The 22827-nt window shown below is 39.4% G+C and overlaps 1 protein-coding gene across 13 annotated transcripts in view; it reads right to left on the bottom strand.

Annotated features, from left to right (window-relative positions):
* Positions 1 to 1351: 1351 nt before the first annotated feature.
* Positions 1352 to 22827, bottom strand: part of sh3gl2a (SH3 domain containing GRB2 like 2a, endophilin A1) — a 37855-nt gene continuing 16379 nt past the window's right edge. The window contains exons 2-13 of one of the 13 annotated variants that reach the window (XM_031276866.2): positions 10285 to 10353; positions 8802 to 8874; positions 7413 to 7556; positions 6709 to 6842; positions 6436 to 6594; positions 5445 to 5548; positions 5140 to 5255; positions 4373 to 4387; positions 4201 to 4212; positions 3730 to 3741; positions 2196 to 2207; positions 1352 to 2076 (exon numbers count right to left, since the gene is read on the bottom strand). In XM_031276866.2, coding sequence (XP_031132726.1) covers positions 1880 to 2076; positions 2196 to 2207; positions 3730 to 3741; positions 4201 to 4212; positions 4373 to 4387; positions 5140 to 5255; positions 5445 to 5548; positions 6436 to 6594; positions 6709 to 6842; positions 7413 to 7556; positions 8802 to 8874; positions 10285 to 10353 — 1047 coding nt within the window. In that variant the 3' untranslated portion in view covers positions 1352 to 1879. Of the gene's footprint in view, positions 2083 to 2195; positions 2208 to 3729; positions 3742 to 4200; positions 4213 to 4372; positions 4388 to 5139; positions 5256 to 5444; positions 5549 to 6435; positions 6595 to 6708; positions 6843 to 7412; positions 7557 to 8801; positions 8875 to 10284; positions 10354 to 22827 lie in introns of all 13 variants that reach the window. The other 12 variants (XM_031276868.2, XM_031276870.2, XM_031276872.2 and 9 more) reach the window with 12 other exon arrangements.

Genomic DNA, 22827 nt, shown 5'->3' with positions numbered 1-22827 from the left:
AGTTGTGCTTCCTTTTAAAAAAAAAACCCACTTCATATGGACCTTAGTTAATTTTGTATAATTTATTGTAATTCTGCTGAATATAATGAATTGGGCCTTTGATTAAAGAAACATCCATGTTTGTTTTAATGTAGAACACCGTCAGAGACAGTATATCTTAAATACCTCAGCATCAGAGGTCCTCTGTAACCCCGTCCCTGTGCATAACATGTACTGTATGCAAACCCAAACCCCTCCCCCAAAGTACACGCACAACATTAATACAAGATGAGTGGGAAAATAGTGTTAACTGCTGCAGAGTTTTTTGCAGAAGGTAAATACATCGTTAACATCACAGACCATAAAACCCCAGGAATAACGTGTGCACGACACCCAACTGCTTAGCTGACTAAAACATGTATTGTAATAACAAAGTCTGGTTTGAATACATAAATTAAAGAAGAGGAAAAAGTCCCACACAATACTGCATACAACTATATAGCTGGTGAGAGAAAATGAAACAATTTTTCTGAGGTCAAACATGACATGAAAAGGGTAAACCAGCGACTTATTGTCCATATTACGTTGGAGAAAAGGGTTTTTAGTGTAAGTTGCATTATTCCAATGAATAAAACATTTCCACCAAGACAAAAATAAATTATTTCTTATTCTGTTAGGCCATTTGTGCACTCTTGGCTATGTCTAGTTTCATCTTAACCACTGGCTTATAGACAGCTAAACTACAGAATACTAATCGGACTAGTAGGTTATGCAGCAAAAATAGCTACACCTTCAGCTGCAGAAAGAAATGAGCAGTTAAGTCCTATAAGTTATTATATCACAATACATCAACCATTTTTCACACAAGCTGATGATAAAATACACGTCGGAGGATCGAAACTTATGCACCATAGTTTTCTTACATTACTTCAAACAGTTTAAACTTCACAACTTGTGTTTTTGAAAATCATGTCATCACTCCACTGGCTCAGATAGGTAATATCACATACTTTAGAATACAGTTTCACCCTTCCAGATTAAAATACCAAAGAACTAGAGATTGCAAAGCTTAGCCTGTTGTGTTGAACAGATTCACTGACACTGTGCTGTCTGGAAATCTTGAAGCAAAAATTGGAGTTGACTCTGGTTTTTGCAGGTAACTTTGGTATCTAAATCACATACAACCAATCATGCGCACGTTATGTAAAAAACAAAAATACGATGGGTAACCTTGGTTGTTAGTTATCAACTAGATATTTTAATCTAGTCTACAACTTTTGTCAATACTCTGAAGGTGAGGACATCCTTTGGACAGAACTTTGGACGCCGAGAGACAACTACCATTAACAAAAGAGGAATATTCAAAACAAAATCAGCTCAGCATATTTTTTAATAAGATAAAACAAACACTTTAAACCATGCTTGACCTATAGTCTCTAACAAACACGATTCTTTTCCCATTATGTGAGAGAAAAGTTTACATTTCTATCTACTGTAGAGGTTTCCACAAAGTACAGTGAATGAGAGAAAAGTGGGATTTTGCAAAGCTGCTCTTAATAAACTTACGGAAGTTATGACAGACTGACAGCCAACTCAAACAGAGACAAAAGCCGGGACAGTAATGGCTGTGGAAGCCTGAAGGTACCTCCTGGGATAAGGGGAAAGCAACGACATAAATGCAGATTTTTTTCTCTTTTAAAGTTTTTACGCTCAATTGGTGCATACTTGTTTCAATTCGTCGTCAGTCTTCATTCTTTGTGTTGTTGCTGTGTTGCCTCCTTTTAAGTGGAGTACAGATGGTTGGTAGGGATGTTAAGGTAAAGGTTACCGGGGATACTGGGGGGGGGGGACTGGACTGGAGACCAGGATCTGTTTCACCACAGCTGGGAGTGGTGACGTCCTATTGGGGCAGCGGCACCAGGATATCTACATAGTTGATGGGGAAGAAGCCGGAGGTGCCGTGCAGCATGCCCTCGTACCAGTTGTCATCGATCTTATTGGTCAGGGTGATGATATCGCCTTCCTTGAAGCCTAGCTCACCTTCATTCTCGGGGTCAAAATCGTACAGTGCACGACAGCAGGGCTGGTCCATCGGGGCTGGAGAAAAGAGTTGGAGAGATAGGAAAAGAGGAGTTAGATCAGAGGCTATAGGTAAGAGATAAGATGCTGCATATACAGTAGATTAGAGACATAATAATTGCTTGTGAAAGGCTCACCTGGAGTCCTTGCTGAAAGAGGGAAAGAGAAGAGGGAGATGCAGAGGAGACAAAGCAGAAGAGACACAAAACATGAACATCAGTGACCAGAAAATAATAATGAGGCATACAATGATTAAAGGAATAGTTCTAATTTTTTTTTGTGATCAACAATTTTTTATTAGAAAAGATTGAAATGTTACAGTTACAGTCACATTTACTTTGAACATACAAGGAATAGTTCTACATTTTAGAAATACACTTATTCTCTTTCTGGGGGAGAGGTAGATAAGAGGATTGATACAACTCCCGTATTGGTCTGTTAAGGCTACAGCATAAAGAACGGAAACAGGAGGAAACATGTCTCATACTGTATGGGAGACGCGAGGAAGCAGCTGTGCGCTGCTCTGTACTGGAGGTCGGGCGGTTAACCAGACATACATTTGCCAAACCAAACAGTCAGTCTTCATCCTTGAAGTCTTCTTCAAGTCATTTTTCAGTAATTTTCTTGTAAAACCAAAAAATATACTTTGAAAACTCTTTCGATAAAGCATTAACGTTTTCCAGTGTTAAATGGACTCATTGTTGCCCCTTGTGGACATTGGGGGGGGGGAAAAATACACTACAACTGTGATTCTTACCAAATATCAAATACCATGCGGTGGGTGAGACAGTCTCGATCAGGGCTAGGGGAAACAGCTAGCTTGGCTCTGTCCAACGGTAACAAAATGCGCCTACCAGCACCTCTAAAGCTCACTTATTCACAAGTTATATCTTGTTTGTATTAAACATGCTATTTATGTGTGTATAAATAGCATGGTCACACGGAATTCTGCAGATGCAGAATTTTTCGCAGTTTTCTGCAGATCTTAAACAAATTAAAAAAATAAGACTCTGAATATTAACAATCTCCACCCCAAGCAGAGAAACAGTCCGCTAAATTACGCAGATTTTCATCCTGGATTACTGCTGAAAAACGCTGTTTGAGGCTGATAACTAGTATGTTACTGTGTGTAAAAATAGTGTACAAAGGACCATTTTATGAGGACATTTTTTGGCTCTGAGCAGTCAAGCAACAAGCTGAGACTACAGGAAGTTACTGCTCCCGACCAGTGCAGCTCTAGTTAGTTAGTTTTATGGTGATAAAACTAACTAATTAGTGAGCTTTAGAGGTCCTGGTAGGTGGATTTTGTTACCGTTGGACAGAGCCAGGCTGTTACCCCATTTCCAGTCTTTATGCTAAGCTAGCTGGCTGCTGCTTCATATTGAGCATCCAGACATGAGAGTCGTATCAATCCTCTTATCTAACTCAGAGCAAATAAGCTAATAAGCGCATTTCCCAAAAATGTTGAATAATTTCTTTAACAATAAAGGAAAGATGAGCAATTTGATTAAACAAAATAGAGACAAAAGAGAAACCAGGGGTTAGACAGAAACAGCACTGCAGATGAGCTGCACTGCGAACAAAAATGCACACAAAGTCTGTTTAAAGAAGGATAAAAATGAGAGTTATAGAGAGAGATTTTGCATCTCTTCCCAAGTCACTCTTGCTCACCTGGAGATCTTGCTGCAAAGGGGAAAGCAGAAAACGGTGAAAAAAGAACAGAAGCGTTTATGTTTAATAGCATTTTCAAGATGGATAAGTGATGAATAGATGGGTAAGTACAGCAGGCAGAGCAATGAAAAAGTCTATAAACAAAACAAGAAGAAACACAAGTTGGGCAATACATTGGCAGAGAGGCAGACAGACAAAGAAAGAGGAGGATATGATGGCTCAGAAGATAGACGAGAACAAAACAGAAACAGCAAATGCTCGTCTGCTGGTAAGTTTTCATTGTCACTGTAGGTCGGGCATTCTTTGTACAGGGAGCAGATGGCACTTGTTTTTCTGCTGTTAATTTGTTTAATTTGAGTGCAACAATTTTCCCATGACAAAGACACAAACAAAAAGAGAGATAGACCAAGAAATGACAAAGTGGTGGAAGAGATATTGTTGTATCTCTCTGGGGATTCACTTTTGTCTCACCTGGGGACCTTGCTGCAAAGAGGGAAGAGGGAACAACACGAGGGGGGAGTGAGAGAAAGAAAGCAGCAGAAGTAGTTTTGAGTTTCAAGTGTAAATGCAAAGATGTTGTTGAAGAAATTAATAGGTGAGCACACAGATGGAGAAGCTGACAGATAAGTTAGACCTGGCTCACCTGGAGACCTCGCCCCTGGAAGAATAAACAAAAATCATAAGAGGGAAAGAGAAGAGCGCAGAGTTGTATTAATTAGTTCTGAATTGCTGAATATTCTGTTCAGTACAGGTAATAAATGAAATTTTGGGAACTGAAAGAAATGGAAGAAAGACACTGTAAATTCACAGATATCTGCCTTTTAATTTAATAAATAAAAGCACTGCTTTTATTTTACTTTGACAAGATTTTTCTATAGAAACAAATCATGTTTCTCATCTGCTATTCGGAAGAGCACTTGAATTGTCTTCTTTAATGTGGAACTAATGCCTATTTTATAGGCTATGTAAATTGTGTGTTGTTGTGTATTCATGTGCATTTGTCTATACTTACACCTATATGTTATTGTGCACATCTCTTAAAAAATTAGAATTCAATGAAAATAACTGTTTAAATAAAAAATTAACTATATGTGTTATCATATTTTAGTAAGAAACTTCCCTCTGTTTGTAGTATTGATTTGTTATTGTAACTGTTTGTTCATGCAAACAAAACTCACTCCATACAGTATGTTTAACATTAAAAGGCTTCTAAACACTTAATCCTTTCTCTTTCCTGGAAGGCTTTTATTGTGAAACACCTGAAGGAAATGTTGCATTTCAAAAGTTGCACTAACTTTGCCCTGCAATGCATTATAATACATTTACTGCGTTTCTTTCTTTTCTTTTGGCCTTTACTTGTTAGGAAAAACCCAGGAGCATTAGGCTGAGCAAATGTACTCTGGCTCTCACCTGGAGAGCGAGCACCGTGGAGGCCTCCATTGTGGTTCTCACTGATGGAGAAGTCCAGAGACGTACGTGGTTTAGGAGCGAACTCTTTCCTCGGTTTGACTGCAGTGTCCTTTATCCTGCAAAAACAAAGAATCTGTCAATGCGCAAATAATAGAGATTAACATTAACCACAGTGTGTTTCTGTGGCAATGCTGCATTGGTAAATAACAGTTTGTGACTGAAATTCTACACGTTATTGTAAGTACATCCAATAAGGTACAGTAAAACAAAAAGATCCCTGTGAAACAGGAAATGTGAATACTAACCGTTCGTCGATCTTACTGGAGAGCTGTGTGAGGATCTCAGCGGCCCGGCTGTGGTACTCCACCTGAGCATGTACCAGTGCAGAGAGCTGGCTCACCTGTTCAATCTGTTAAAGACATAATGACACCATGACACCTGGTACACATCACCCATAATGATGATTTTTACTGAGACCTGGACTTAAATTCACTCAAACTCAGACGTCTAAAGTAAAAAAAGTGGGCTCTTGATTTCCGTCAGGATTGACAGTTAATTCATCAGTAGGACCAAACAATTTCCTGCAAGGTCCATTTGCAGCTGTTCTAGAGCTTTCAATAGCCTCACGCGATCTTCCTCAGTGGACGAACTTCACCGAATTGTAGATGTTTGTTTTTAGGCCAACATGGACCAGAAGTCCTTAAAATGATAAAAAAATGGCAGTTTAAACATTGGCAATTCCATGACAACTGGACAAAACTTCATCTGCTGAGGAAGATTGTGCAATATGATAGAACGCTCCAGAACAGTTACTCATGGACCTTGTGGTGAGACGGTTTTGCCCACATACAGGATCAACTAATATTCCTGATGATGTTATAACTGCATTAATTGATTGTTTTGGGGCAGAAAAACTTCACAACAACCTGAAAAACAATGACTCGCTTTATAAAGTTGTTCGGACAAAATTGCTTATTACTTCATGTACATCTAGTAGACAGAGATATTAGCATTCAATGGAGTTGTGTTTCTATAGAAAAAAAATATATTTGTGGAGCTTTAATGTAGTATTTCTACATGTTTGTCCATTGTAGAGTAAATGGGGGCTTCTAGTAAGAAGATGATCCCCTTGCTTATCATGGTTTGAGGAGGACAAACGGGCAATGGGAATGGTTGTGGTAGCTAGTCACATCAACAGCAGAAAGTGTAAGACAGTACAGTAAATTGAATGGGTTGATTCAACAAAACCAAAAAACAAACAAACAAATAAAAAATGGTAGGTAAAATAATCCTTACATCACTCTCCAACAGGTTGAACATGCTTAGCTCAGCAATCTCCTTGGAGTCGTCAAATTTCTCTAGTGCCTGTTTCAGATCGTCTTCTTGCACTTTGCCCTGACGTTTCTTCTTATAATCAAAGTCCAGACGACGACCCTCCATTTTCTTCAGGTGATGCTGCAAAAGAAGGAAAGCGAGAAAGTAAAGCTGAATCTTTGACCAAGACATAACTTAGATTATTAGTTGTTGTTTTTCTTTTCCCGGTGGTGCATTAAAGTTCTGCACTCGTACCTGAATCTCCTTCAGATCTTTTTCGTAGAGATTCTGCAGTGGATCAATGAAATTCTGCTTGACCTCCATGTCCAGAGCATCTTTAACCTCTCCAAGCTCACGCATGGCTTCCCCAGCATCAATCAGAGCAAGGCCTGGAGAAAAAAAGACACATTTAGACACCAAAAAACAAACAAAAAACACATGAATAGCACACAGCCCAGTGTCAGTAACTACGTTTACATGCCCATAATATTCCAGTTTTTGCCCTTATTCCGAAAAAGACGATATTCCGACTAAGCTGTTTACATGGCTAATGAAATGAATATATCCACCAATATTCCCGTTTACACGCAATGTTAGCTGTTCAAAATACGATTTATACGACCGTATAACGACCGTGCGAACACAGTGTCCCTCTTTCATTCCTTCAGGGAACTTGTCTGAAAAATAGGCTCATGCATTTATCATCACATTGTTCCTGTGTCCTTGAGGGAATAAAATGATGCAGCTTGATTCTTGTGAAGCATTTAATATTAAACTCTCTCTCTCTCTCTCTCTCTCTCTCTCTCTCTCTCTCTCTCTCTCTCTCTCTCTCTCTCTCTCTCTCTCTCTCTCTCTCTCTCTCTCTCTCTCTCTCTCTCTCTCTCTCTCTCTCTCTCTCTCTCTCTCTCTCTCTCTCTCTCTCTCTCTCTCTCTCTCTCTCAAAATGTGCTGCAGCTCACCAAAGTTAGACTCCTCTCCGAGCTCTCTGCCAAACCTCTGCATGGACTCTCCCAGGATGGCCTCGGTCTGCGTGTAGCCCGGTCCCTTCTCCTGTCCCCGCATACGTGACATGGAGTTCATCATGCTCATCTTGGCTCTGGTGGCTGTGAAGTCAAGGCAGATGATTTGGAAGTTATTTTTTTCTGCCAGTGCAGTGGCAAGATTTTCCTCTGACACCCCCACCTCAGTGAGCCTTTTCCCACTGCCTCGAGATTTCCTAATTTGTAAAAAGACAGACATGCTGCTGTTTAATTACCGCAAAGCAAAATCATGATGTGATCGATCAGTTAATTACACCTGCTGAGCTGAATCATACAGAGCCTGAAACATCTCGTCTTGCGTTTAATCTAGTAATTAGTTGACGGTCAAAACAGTCAGTTATATAATATATTTCATAAAAATGTAATACATTTCTACTGATGCTAGCAGAGGCGCTCTTTATTTCAGGAGGGGTAAACCCTGTTACTAGTGTGAGGTAAACATTTTGTCAACATAAGGATTAGAGACAAGAATTAGATTTGAAAACTAAAATGTAGCGAAGATTTTGAAGAAATTTAATAAAAGCATTAAGGGTAGTTTTTTTGAAAAACATGGATGCTTCACACACACACGTCTTCAAGATCTATACATTCACCACAGTTTTAAGATCACGGTCACAAATTCAGTATCTGACCAAATGTCTCCCCTTCTGTCCCTGAGTTATGGCGTTGAATAATGGCCTGAGAAGCAGTTGAAGTGAAGTTGACCCTTGACCTTTTGGATGTAAAATGTCATCGCTTCATCATTTTATCCTATTAGACATTTGTGTGAAATGTTTGTCTTAATTAGCAGAGGAATTCTTGAGTTATGGCCAAAAAACGAAACATGGATGCTTCACACACGTCTTCAACCTGACAGCACAGAAGATCACATTCACCACAGTTTTAAGCTGAAAACATGTGTTGTGAGGTCACAGTGACCTTTACCTTTGACCTCCAAAATCTAAATCAGTTCATCCTTGAGTCGAAGTGGACATTTTTGTCAAATTAAAAGAAATTCCCTTCAGGGGTTCCTGACATCGCGTTCACAAGAATGGGACAGACGGACAACTCGAAAACATAATGCCTCCGGCCACAGCTATCACCACAAAGGCATTATAATATAGAGTATGTGTATGAATAGGTGTACAGTATGTATATGTGACTATGTATATATAATGTGTGTAAGTGCATAAATGCTTTCATAGCATATTTCTGAAGCAAATGTTTTTCTTTAATAAGTTTTAAAAATATTGAGGTTTGGGAGACAGCCTTTAGTCTGAAAGTAAACAATACATCACATTATCATCTTGCACAGCTGGTTTATGTCACCTGGGTTTGGCTGCAGATACTCAGTAGTCTTGGTCATGATGTCCAGCACTGCCCGAGAGGTGACGTCCATCTTCTATAAACCACAATGTAAAATAACATGTAGAGGGAGACAGAAGGTGCAGAAATAACAGTTAAGAAATGATGTGGATGGAAACGAAAATAAGTAATGGCTGAAAGATTGTGGGAGAGGATAAGAGAAATACAACAGCATATAAATAATGTGTGCATCTAATAGTGAGAGAAAAAAAACAAGATAAAAGAAAGGGTTGCTTTGTTCTGCAGGATGGTGAGAGAGAGAGACGTGCAGAGCCGAGAGCTGGCCATGATGTTCTTGTTAAGTGCGATGAGACCTGCCAGCTCCCAGCAGCTCTGCAACGCTCAGCCTCTGCACACAGGAACTAACACACAGGATCATATGTAAACACACACATGTGGTGATGCTCAAAATACATAAGCACTCACAGGTATATATACACACACACGTATTTATTATTGCTCACATATTGAAAAAAATTAAATATGTTATTCAGAGCACCAATGTTTTCAGGGAGGTATGAAAACACACACACACACACACACACACACACACACACACACACACACACACACACACACACAATCTGGTCCGGCACCACCAGACTCAGGGACAGCTTCATCCCACAGGCCATAAGACTTTTGAATTCTTGAACTCTGAGCGCATGTCACTTTACCCTTTACACTTTTACATAAAGTACTGTGTTACAGCTGTTGAATATGCATATACATTTACTACATTCATGTTTATGTTCAGCTTATTCCTTTGCAATTACCGTTTTCCACACACACGCACGGCAGGCAGGCAGGCAGGTACGCACGCACGACGCACGCACGCAAAGACTGTTTATACAAAATAGTGGCAATGCAGGAACATTATGGCCACAGGGTTTAAGGTAAACATGCAATTTGTCATTTTTAACTAACTTCTTCTTTTTTACCTTCACTTATTCAGGGAAGTTACACTACGAGGTAAGCCCTGACAACACTCAGTTACACACATTCCTGCAAGCTGCCCAGTGGTATTATTAATTTCAATGTAAACACTGGTGCAACATATTTCTGTTAATATATTTTTAGTGAAATGAGACATTCATTCTTTTGGACCAAGCAGTTGGTCCTTCTAATCATGTTTACCACAGAATAAGCAGCAAGTGTTTCTAGTGATTCCCCATTAAAAGCCAGGGTCACAACATGTTGAAAAGAATGTTTATATCCACTGGAGATGCTGAGAGAAATATTCCCCTCGATATTTCTCTCAATATTTCTGGTGGACCTTTGTAATTTTTGATCTTCTTTTTCCAACATAACAGCAGAAATGGTTGGTGTGATATTTATAATGTCTGTTTGGATCCAACAGCATTGTGATTTTGATCTTCTGGTAAACTAATAATGAGCTATTGCATTAGTTTTCATTCTTGAGGTGAAAACAGAAAAAGTTCAGTCTTGCCTTTTCCATTTCAGTGAAGTCCACATCAAGCTTCGTTCCTTCTGCACCTCCAACTTTCTCGCTCACTTTCTGCAAACAAAATAAAAACATGGTTGGGTTTAAAGCGTTTATCAGCGTGACAAAACAATGGCGCATTGGTGGCAAATATGAAAAACTGAAATGCTGCAAACTCCAGAAATGACCATTTCTACAATGCACAATCCTGAAATGAAGTTGATATTTGAAAAGGACAGGAAAAAAGACCTCGGCAAAAATATATTGATTTGTTTGAGGGAACTTCTTCAAAAGTATTGCACAAGGATACTCTGCCTACAACAAACTAAGGAAATCTTACAGATTAAAAATTATGTGATTCCTTTTTCTGACTTGTTTGATAGGAGATCTTTATATCTGTAGTCTGGCTCACATGAGATAATAAAGAACTAGTCAGATGTTTTATAGTAAATTACATGTTGGGTGATTTAAAAATTAGAGAGTGGTTTGCCCTGTCAGCATGTGCAATGAGAACCAGCCTGTGTCTGCAACATCAGGGTCACAGCATCTCTATTAAGATAATGTCAAACAACAAACGTTTATCTGCATGTACTCTGCCCGTGCTTTTAAAAAGCCGGTTTTAATTGCTGATTGATCGGCAATAGTGGAGTCAAAAGCCTGACTGTCACGTCGATTCATTTTGAAAAGGCAATGGCCAATAAGGAAACACAAACCCTCAAGTCATCTCACTCACTATCACTCACTCACATAGCGCTGGCCCTCGCCCTGCGGTACAGCCAACAATGTCTACATCTGACCCCCTGTTGCAGTGTGTCTTTAAGTTCTGGGTAGTTCAAGTGCTTTTTATAAAATAAACATAATTGCGCGTAGCACAAATATGTTATTACTTCTTTCTCATCCTGATAATAATCTTATAACCCCCTAAATCAACTACCTGAGGGCCCCAATCCCTAAATTTGTGTGAGAATATTTGCAAAAACAACACACAGTTTGCAGCTTACATAGGCACACATATTTGTACCTAGATATTTTTTACTCTAGACAACAGGGTCTGTTACAGTAGCTCCCGCCTTAAACATGACAGTGTCAGGCTCACTATATTCAGCAATGCAGAGATTCTCCATCACTGCTTCAGACAGTTCCAGGCTTGCAGCAGTAGAGAGGAAGAGATAAAGTATGGGCAGCATCCACAAGCTGAAAGTGTTGGCCCTTATAGCTTCAGACATGGCACAGAGCCACATGCACAGACATAAACACAGAAATAACTTCTTTAGGCTCCCGTCCCCTCTCTCCCTCCCTCCCTCTCGCAGTCTCTGTCGGCTCATAATATTTTCAGCTATGTCACCATAAAGCTCCAGTCTGTGATGTAACCAGATGGCTGGAGGGAGCAACAATTTGACACAACGACGCTAGACAAGGCCCTCAGAGGATAGACTGAGGGAGGAGGAAAAAGCTTCTAGGGAACGTCACGACACGTGACTAAAAAAAACATGAAAGTTAAGGTCAGTGGATAAAATCTTTCCTTGAGTAAAAGACCCTTAAAATCACATCATCAAAGAAAATTTAAAGATCGTGAAATAGGGAAGTAAATGCAATTAAGCAAGTAAAAGTGAGGGGTTAAAATGTAAGAGGGGTGACCTGTGACTGACAGAACAGGGGGATTTATAGACTAAGCCTGTGACAACAGTTTATGCAGCCTAAGACTTTCTTCAGGATTGGCGCTCTGTGAGTCATTTTAGCAAAAGTGTCCTCTGATCCCACTTGTGAAACAGTTCAAAATTCTGACAGCAATGCAAAATTCTGACAGTATTGCAACACACGCACACGCACGCACGTCATTAGCTTCACCTACACATCACTACAATGTCTTCAAATCCTCCTTGAGCTGGTTGCCATGGAGACAGGTACCTGCTTGTGCCTGGCTTATCAGGTACAGTGTGTATGTCTCAGCATCGGTAACTTCCTGTTATTGCTCTCATTGTTTGTGTCCTTTTTTTCTGTCAGACCTGACGATCAGAGACAAACAAGCCTCACGATGGCAACATCACTACCGCTTGGAAGACGACGACAAACCGAGCTGTTAAAGACAGAGGTGTACATGTCAATTGTATGGCTGTGAAATAGCATAGTGTTCTCTACTCCCTATGTCTGACATGGTCCATGTTTATGTGTGTGTGTGTGTGTGTGTGTGTGTGTGTGTGTGTGTGTGTGTGTGGTGTACGTAGTGACACTTCTGGTGTTTGTCCAAGCCATCTAATCACATAGTGTACTATATTACACCTGGGATACAATATGACTGAGTCACATGTAATGTCTACCTGGTTTCAGATGTATACCTTAAGTGAATATACAAAAAGATAGCCTCCTTTTAGAGAGAAACTGGTATTTATATAAAAAACTGAGGCACATATGTTTTACACCAGACACACACATGCTTTAATGAGTCATCTAAGCTGAGATACATTGTTATGTTTTAGTCTGGTCACCGAAGCAAGCAGGTCCGTCTCTGAGGCGCGAATTGAAACAGCGGCTGTGTGAGTCAATTTAACACAGCACAACCCCTATTACATAGAAAAGTATACACTCCAGGGCAAGCACAGGTCTCATTTTCACGTTAAATGCATCACGCAGGGAGAGGAGACCAATACCATTACATTACGAGCTAGGTTAGCCTTTAGTTGCGGTGTTCCTTTGTTCTACGAGCCCAGGTTAGCTTAGCTCTGTAACATTCATGTATTGACAAAGATAATATTTCCTTTGGAACTCTAATCATTTTTTTATAATATGTAGCAGTGTGTCATGGCTGTGCCTAATGGTCCTATTAGAGGATATTACCAATTATTCTTTCTCTACAGAGAGAATTAGTCTGATATTCTGACCCAACAAGATGATTCATGTTTCACACCAGGTTGAACAGATTTGTGTGCAAGAACAGCTTCAAGGCTTTCAGCCGGCATACTGTAGTATCCACATGCAGGATTTGAAGACACAAACTGTTTGCAAGAATTGTTAATGTGAGGGTATAAATGTTTTTTGATGAATTTGTACTATACTAATAGCATATATTGTGTACAAATTAGGGCTGCAACTAACAATCATTATGCTGTCAATTAATCTTAATTAATAATTTTTTTCAATTAATCAATGAATCCTTTGATCCATAATATAGTAAAATTGTGAAAAATGCTCCTGGTCATAAACCAAATGACTTGTTTTATCTGACCAACAGTCCAGAACCCAAAGATATTCAGTTTATGATCACATAAGACAAATAAATGCAACAAATTCTCATTATTAAGAAGCTGGAACTGGGGAATGTTTGATATTTTTGTTTGAAAAATGTCTAAAACAAATAATTGAATATCATAATAGCTGCGATCAAATTTCCTATCAATCAGCATATCAATTAAAGCTGTGCTAGGCAATTTATTTTTGGTGTCATTGGGGAAAATAATCCTTCAGCATATTGTTTTAAGCCCAATTCAAGCACTGGTTTACACATCTGATCCCGGATAGAAGACAGCACCAGCAGTACTTCTGAGGACGGATACTGAACACAGTATGGGATTTGGAGTGTAGCAGAAAGACCCACCTCAGTCAGTATTCAAAGTTCTAAATCCAGCCATATCTTATTTGTTTGTATGAGCCTGTGTGTGACCCACATCTATGATTCCTTGGAGATAGAGAAAATCGAGGGAGTCAGACGGTTATTTCTTAAGCTAAATGGATAAAAAAAACACTCAGTCAAGCGGTGCCTGTGGGGACATGCGTGTAGCTTGGCAGGGGAAGAGCAACTGAATGAATAAAAATGAGCTGTTGGTGGCTGTTTGGAGTAAGTGGAAAAGTGCTGCTGTGCATGCTGCTGCCCAAGGCTGCTGTCAACGCATGTTCAACCCCAAGACACTTGCAAAGTAGAGAGCAAAGACAGAGCCGGCGTTGTGCTTTCATGGCTGCAAGCTGAAGAGACAGCAATTAAGCACAGTGACGAAGGGAGATGCGTGCCAGGATGAACATACACACACTCAGAGACACTACGGACTTATAGCAAGTCACAGCCAATAACAGCAGGACTGATGATTGATCTTTAACTTGTAGTGAGTTACTACACACTAAGCAAATGTGACCCAAGCCACCAATCTCGCCTAATGCCCAAGAAACCAGTGATCTAAAACTCCTGGGAAGCAGCAAAATTACTGTGCTTTCACACGTAACTGATCTTTTTGTCACCATTATTTTGTCCCTCACTCAACAACCAACCTCACCCTTTTCTTCCTCCACCCATCACTCTCTCTTAGCCTCTTCCTCCCTGCAGGGAAATGACACGACAAGGTGAACTGTGCAGCAGTAGCGGCAGTGTGAAGTGAACCTTACAGAGATGAGTAAAATGCACAGTTGGCTGCTGGGAAATAACAGCAGTGGCGTAGATGATATGTAACTTGGGACGTCACAGGCTGTGACATCACATAGAAAGCACTCGTAATAGTGAAGGCTGCCGGGCGTGGTGCTGATACATGCGAGTGATTGCACATGCAGCTGAGTCGTGATGCTTCTAGACAAAGAGGCAATGCAGGGATGAGGTTTCACTGCAGAGCTAGGGCCCCGTTATTCTTAATATTGTACGTTGCAGCCATTGTATTTTAATATGAAGACATAAAATATACTCTGCTTTGACTAATAATTTGTGCCCAATATGTTTTTTTTCTAAGAAAAAGGTTCAAATACCTTGTTAAACATTCATATAATCTAGAATCTATGAATGTGCAAACACTTTCTTTTCAAAATGTAACTATTCGACACAAGATGTCTCCTACTTCACTGTCCATTCTCAGTGTACTGTATGTGCACTGGAAGTTTTGAGTTTTATTATCACACTTGTGTAAGCTAGGAATTAAACTACGACTGGCTTCCAAACAAGTTCGTCCACGTGTTAAACTCAGATTTAAGGTGAGCACAAGAAACTTTCCCTCTTCAGCAGATGAATGTGAAAACAGAATTTTAGTGTCAAACTCTGCACAAACACTATTCTGCACAGTGAAGATCAAAAATCCAAGTGAAGTGACAATAAGCAAAACACATTTTTGACAGGAGGGGAACTTTAACAGTAAATGGATATGTGCAGGGAGGAAGTAAACAAAGTCCTCCCTGGTACAAAAAAACAAAAACAAATCTCAAATTCAATCAAGTGACAAGATGGAACAAACATGAATGAAAACAGTAATGTAAACCAGACTAATGCTAGGAGCTCTGTGAGGCTGTACTTAGGCACAGCAGTGAGCTAAATGCTAAAATCCGCATCACAATGGCAATGATGTCTGTACAGATATCCATTGTAATGCATTCAGTGAAACTAAGATATTTCCATCTGGACCAAAGCGGTGGACCGACTATTATAAACACTAAGCCGACAAGACAAACAAGGTCTGGGCAAAAATAAAAAGAAGAAAAAAAAAGGAAACTTATAACTACAACACTAACTACACACAGAAAGCCTTCAGGTCTACTTCACAATTTATATTACCTTATTTTATATTTTATTATGTTATATTTTATTCCTTATTTTATCGTGCACTACTTTGTGTTGGATTCTCACTTTGCTGTTACTTGTGTGTCCTTTTCTTTCTGAAACCCAAGACAACGACTGCTTCCCTGTAATTGCTTAGCACATTATAAATAAAGACCTTGAACCTTGAACATGGGGCTTTAAATCTCTCTCCTCACTCTCCATTTCTCTCTCCAAGTGGCGTCCATGTAAACCAAATCAGATTAAATACGCTAAATGTGGAGAGGAAAATAGCCCAGAGATCTTGCCAAAGGCTGCAGGGCATCCTCCCCTGCCTGTTCGCCCCAAAATCTCTTGCATCATCACGTGGGTCAGACAGCAGAGTGTGTCCTGACATGCTCTCACTGTGGCTCTTAAGAGTACATCAGCATTGGTTACAAAACTAGGTGTGGTAAAGCTGAAAACCAGCTTGATGTAACAGGTAAACTTAAAGTGTATTTACTGCAGAGAGGGATTCTATACTCACAACCCCAAAACCTCTTGAATCATGACTGATCTAAATGAGATGAATGCTGAAGCCAGGTGACTGAGGTCAGGAAGATAAGGGAGATTTAATTGACAAACAGACATTAATATTCTCTGGTTTAAAGTTGTAGTGAAACATTTTGGGAAATAATTTGCTTTCTTGACGAGAGTTAGATGAGAAGATTTATACGACTCTCATGTTGTCAGTTAAATATGAAGCTATCGCAAGCAGCTGGTTAGCTTAGTTTAGCACAAAGACTAGAAACAGAGGGAAACAGCTAGCCTGCTGTCCTAAGGTGACAAAATACACCGACCAGCACCTATTAAGCTCACTTTTATTAACAGGTTATATCTCGTTTGTTTAACCTGCACAAAAAGTGTAAAAAAGGTGCTGGTACAGCAGAGACAGAGCCAGGCTAACAGTTTCCCCTGTTTCCAGTCTTTATGCCAAGATAACTGTCTCCTGGCTGTCACTTCATTTACCAAGAGAATGGTATCAATCTTCTAGTTGAACTCTAGAATTCTATCTCTAACACAAGAAAGTGAATACATGTAGGCACAGACATATATACATATATGTATATATCTCTATGTGTAGGCCTATGTCCCAAAATGTCAAGCTATTCCTTAAGAGAGAAGGTTTTTTTTTTTAAATAACCAATTTGGAAAAATGCCTTCCTGACTTCTAGGGTTTCATCCAGCACTGATAGATGTTGTTATTTCTCCTTCTGTCCCCAAAGTAACAAACCATTACCAGCTATTGGATCCCACTTATATTGAATCAGCAGCGAGAATTCACCTGCAGGCCGACAGGATTTCTTTTTCTATAAAGAGAACTGCCCAAACAGTTTAATGGAAACATTCCTGGCAAACACTACAGCAGGAGAGTTTAAACAGCAGGGTTTTACACCTGTGTAAGACACCCTGAGTTAATACTATTAAATGGCTGAGGAGGAAACCGACCAGAGACACACTGACACATGAAGCGTCTGCTGGTGCTTTTAAAGCGAAAGCCAGGATTACATTAGAGACTGTGATCAATACTACAACATCATATTTACACATGCACATACAAGCCAGAGGTTATGATGTTGGCCTACTTCGTCTCATGTTTCTACATTTGCTTTTGTGTTTTTCTGAAGAATACATACGTTTATGGATTAGATGATCCATCTTAACAAAAACTCTAAGAGAGATCAACTCTTCAATTGAAAGGTTAATATTTTTGCATTTTTTTATCATTACTTCTTAACTCTGAAAGGCAGTTTTAACAGTTGTTACATCCTGTTTTATTCTGGTATTTCCGGTCCACAGCTTCAGATGGATCATCTGATTAGCAGGGAATTGTACTTGTGTGTGGGCTGAACCTACATGTACACAGACTGGCCATTTGTTCAGAACTCTACCTCCACTCTTCAAATAAACGTTATGCAGTAAACTTTCACCCTGGTGTTGTGTCCATTATGTAATATTGCCGAACAGTATATACAGACGTAAAATAATAGTCAATCTATGGTTACACTTTACACTTCATTTGAAGGTAACTACATAAGAGTGACATGACACTGTCATGAACGTGTCATAAACAAGTCATAAACGTTTATGACATAACACTTCTGTCATTTAAGCAACACTATGTAACTTTTCCCGTTTCGGTCCCCCTACAGGTTGTCTCATTGGAAATACAGCTGCAGCTAAAAGTTACATAGTGATGCATTAAGTGTGATTCGGTTTTTGTCATGACAAGTTAGGGTTAGGGTTAGAGTTAGGGTTAGGGTTCATGTGTCATGACAGTGTCATGTCACTCTTATGTAGATACCTTCAAGTAAAGTGTTTCTAATAGTTTTTTACTTCAGATGTGAAAGAAAAAGATGGGCTGTGTTTCTTATTTGCATGCCAAATATACAATTGCTGTGTTTTGGAAAACCCCACTAAAACCATACGTCATTACTGTGTCAGTGGTTAAAAGCACCTTCAAGCTCAATGTTGGTAGAACAAGTTACATTTGTAATAAAGGGGAAAACCAACCACTTTGAAAAGATGTCAGGTTCATTTATGGACTTCCTGAACAATAATCTCATGGCAGATTCCCCAACAGAAGAATTGTTTGTTTGTTTGCTTGTTTACAAAGCATGGATGTCATTATTACTGGACAAACAACTGTGCACCTTTGAATGTACTCCCTCCTTGTTTCTATTTTTTTTTTTATTTATTTATACAGGATTTGGCTAAAATGAGAATAACAAAATAATTGTGCTGTTTATTAAAACATGATGACTTGCACATTAACATGGTTTTGTATGTTCATGATGTATGCATTAATGCAAAGGTACATCCATACGTCACCTACTGAGACACATACAGTATCTACTCATACTGTAATACGTGTCTTTTCAATAATCTATTTACCGCTGTGCATATTATCAGCCCGTGCATCTTTGTGCTGGCCTTTATTTTTAGCATTCACACCTGTACTGTTAGCATTAACATCAGTCACATGGCGCCCAATGTGAGGTGCACAAGGAGTGTGCTGCTGCTGCTGCTGCTGCTGCTGCCCTCCTCCCCCGTTTCCTCCTCCCTCCTCTCCTGCTCACTAGTCTAATCTCGGCTGGGCACACGGAGGCCCCTGCTTTAAATACGCCCAGGGTGGAAGAGGGAGATTAAAAATGACAAGAGTGATTAGTGAGGCTATTAGAAGGACTGCCCCTGCTCCTGGACAATAACGGGAGTATCTGACTCTTCCTCTCAGCATTAAAACACCCCTCCTCTCCTTTTCCACCAACCTGCTCCCTAACTCTCCCAACATGTTTCTCCCTCTCATTTACTAAGGTTCAAATGGGATGTTTTTCACCTTTTTCTCCCCTTTAAACTCTCACTTGCATTTTTGGTTGTGAGAGAACAAAAGGATGATGAATGAGGACAGAGGTAGAAAAACAGGAAAACTTGAGCCAGTTGGGAATATGACAGTGAACCGCCAAATCTTGAAAAGTAAAAAAACAATTGCATAACAATGCCCAGAGGATCTTTGTCTTGTCTCCCTTTTTTCAGCTTGCCTCTCTTCTTTACCTCCCTTCTGTCTTTATCACTCCCTTTTTTCCTCTTCTCACCTTTAAAACACCCTGAAGGCCTCACTGTTCTCATTGTCACGTTTCTCATGCAACACTGCACCGATTATATTCGCAGCTGGACTGTGACTCAACAATATGTCTGACTACATTTGCACATTTGCATTGCTGCTGTTAAAACCTAGACATACTGTAGCACCAGTAGGACCAAACTGTGGATGGATATTAGTACTTTATTTAGAAGCAAACCTATAATTGTACAGGCTGTCCTAAGAATAGACTTGTGCTCTCGTGGAATCAAGGAAGCTCCATTTGTTATTCCTAAACCCTGGCGTTCCAAGCCAACGTGGGGAGGCTGGTTAGGCTCCAACTACATGTTTCACAACAATCTTAAGGGAACAAAAATGGAACTCTAATTTGGCTGCTCAGTTCAGACAATACAACAATACCTGCAAGGCAGGTGGACATCGAGTGCAGACTGACTGGACACAGACAGGACAGGGTGCCAGGTTTCTCTTGCCCAGACATATCCCAGCATCAGTCCACTGGTTGGCCATGTTGCTTCACTGACCTCTATCCTCTTTGAGTGTGTGGCCCATGGCTATTATAATCTGATTTGTAAGCCTTTGCATGGCTCTTATGTAACAGCAGGAGATGTGTGCACACTCAAATCCATCCATGTACCTCTCGGTAAACGGGGGAGGAAGGGGAGGGTAAACCAGCTGGCACTGTGTGTGTGTGAGAGGAAAGCGTGCCATAGTTTGTGAGCATTGGGATGCGTGATGAGACAAATATGGAGGATGAGTAATGACACACACAACATGAGAGATGGCCGAGATTTGCTGAGCTATAGGATTGGATTTAGTGTGCAATGCATCTGACAAATATCAGTGAATCCGGTTAATGTACATTCACGTCAAGACACAGTTATTATTTGTATGTTTTCAGATTATTTTTTTTTTTAGCACTTTCACTAATGCTTTTACCATTCATGGCAAGGCAGCTAAATAGATCTAGGTATGAGGTTTTTTGGAAATGAGTAGGGTAACACAGGAGTGTGCACTTAAATAGAACTGTAAGAAATGAATCCATCCATTGGACGTACTTTTGCTGTTGTGCTAAAATTGCTTCTATCATAAACCGTATATTGCTTGTGCTCAGTATTTTCTGCACAATCACACCCCCAGACCACCTATAGTTCTGCCCAAGAACCATGAGAAGGTGTGAGAGACTCAATGTGTTTAATTCTCTCCTTTAATTCCCTCATGCAATCATTTTCAAACCACACACTGCCTTTCCTGCTCATTTTGTTCATACTTTGTCCTTCCTTTCTCAACATCCATACTCTTTCCATCTTAACATCCTGTCTGTTCACCTCCACAACAGAGTGTTGGAGCATTAACATATAATATGCTGATATTTTCCTTTTTTTAAACACTGGATATGGTTCAATCATACTATTGAATGCTATCAAATAATGGAGGTTCCTTCTAGGGCTGAAACTAACGATTATTTTCATAGTCGATTAATCTGTTGATTATTTTCTCGATTATTCGATTAGTTGTTTGGTCTATAAAATGTCAGAAAAAAAATGAATGAAAAAAAATGGTGAAAAATGTGGATCAGTGTTTCCCAAAAGCCAAAGATGACATCCTCAAATGTCTTGTTTTGTCCACAACTCAAAAGATATTCAGTTTACTGTCCCAGAGGAGAGAAGAAACTATAAAATACTCACATTTAAGAAGCTGGAATCAAAGAATTTTTACTTTTGTCTTAAAAAATTACTCAAACCGACTAATCGATTATCAAAATAGTTGGCGATTAATTTAAGAGTTGACAACTAATCAATTAATCTTTGCAGCTCTAGTTCCTTCCTAAACCCAACTAAATAAAACTAATTTTAAACGTTACATTTTTGTTCCCTCGTACATTTGATATAGTTATCCTTCATTTCAAGAGCAACTTAACACCAGCTGAAAATCTTGTTTTGTCTGAGTGGTTTAACATCTCACTTTGCTGCAGTGATGAAGAAGTGTACTTCACAGTACGTCAGTACCATAGACAGTATTAAACAGTACACGGTGACATCACTGCTGATGGTCAGAGGTGCAACAGAAAACTCAAACCAGAGGGGGCAGTAAACACTGCTTTCCATCCTGGTGTTAAAGTTACATTTTTAAGGTAATTTACAACTGAGATTCCGTGCCATTTGCCGTATTTTTGTGCTTAGAGTTCACTGGAAAGTTTAAGGTTGTGTTGTTTTTCAGTCAGTTAAAGGATTAAAGGTAACCTGGAGCAATTTTTAAAGGGTGGATCCCTATTTTGCCAATAAAAATTGGCTTGGCAAATGTTTTGTGAGGAAGTAAAATGCATTCAAAATGCATGTTGATGAGTTTACAAGAAAACTCCACGGTGTACCTTTAAGATTCAGTAGATAGTCTAAAGTCTGCCAGTCTCTGATTTGATCTCTGGATTAGCAGGATAAATCTTGATGGAGAGCTTTTTATAACCTTATAATCACACTCAATTGCCATTTTGAATCATGCCATTCATACAGGCTGGCATAGTGTTTACGTTAGCTGCTTCCTTGTTGGTAGAAGGTGTCGTGTTCTGTCCTAACCAGTCAGTTGCCATGTCAGTCCTGCTGATGTAATTTCAGTCAATACAGAATTTGGAAAAGTGGTTGGTATGAGCAGTTTATTTAATAATTTTAACATTGATCAAATAAGACAATTTAATAGTAGTAATTATTTCTGTAAGTCAACTTACCCAAAACTGTAGCGTTGTGTCAATATCCATTCTTATCACTGTTTTTCATAGATGTAGCTAGCTTGCTATGATGGAAGCTGACCACCCCATTCTTAATGACACCTAATAAGCTCCGATTGGTTTTCCAACTGGCTCAAACAGCCAATTGGCACATTTCACACACATCTCTGAAAAAATCTAAGATGTGGGAGACAATTAAGAAGTCTGAAACTAGGCTAAAAAAATAAGTGCAAGACATACAAGCAAAAACTATCTGAATGTAAAATAATAATAAGTAATGTTACTCAGTGACAAACAGGTAGGACTTAGGTTGTACTGATTGTACAGGGCATCACCAGGTTTAAAACTAAGTGAAGCAGGCTTTTTACTAGAGACAGCCTCGAGGAGGGACTGAGTCCTCGACATGTTCTACCATCAAAGTGGAACCGTTCAAAGATAATGACTATATGCACAAAATATCTGCTATAAGCATAAGTATTCAAAAATACAATTAGTATCATCATTAGTTAAAGCCAAATTCTCTCATTTTCATCCATCACCAGCAGACAGAGAGAGAAGCATGACCCTGAAACAATGATTTTATAAATGATACTCACACCGAGTTACTCAGCAATCACTCAAACATACTGCAGAAGCAGAGAGCTACATAAACAACACACTAGCTTTCTCTCTTTCTTTGAACTCGATTGC

This window comes from Sander lucioperca, chromosome 4, assembly GCF_008315115.2.
Source record: "Sander lucioperca isolate FBNREF2018 chromosome 4, SLUC_FBN_1.2, whole genome shotgun sequence".
Taxonomy (NCBI): domain Eukaryota; kingdom Metazoa; phylum Chordata; class Actinopteri; order Perciformes; family Percidae; genus Sander; species Sander lucioperca.
The sequence above is the reverse complement of the archived record's forward strand: the minus strand, read 5'-3'. Positions and strand labels throughout refer to the sequence as shown.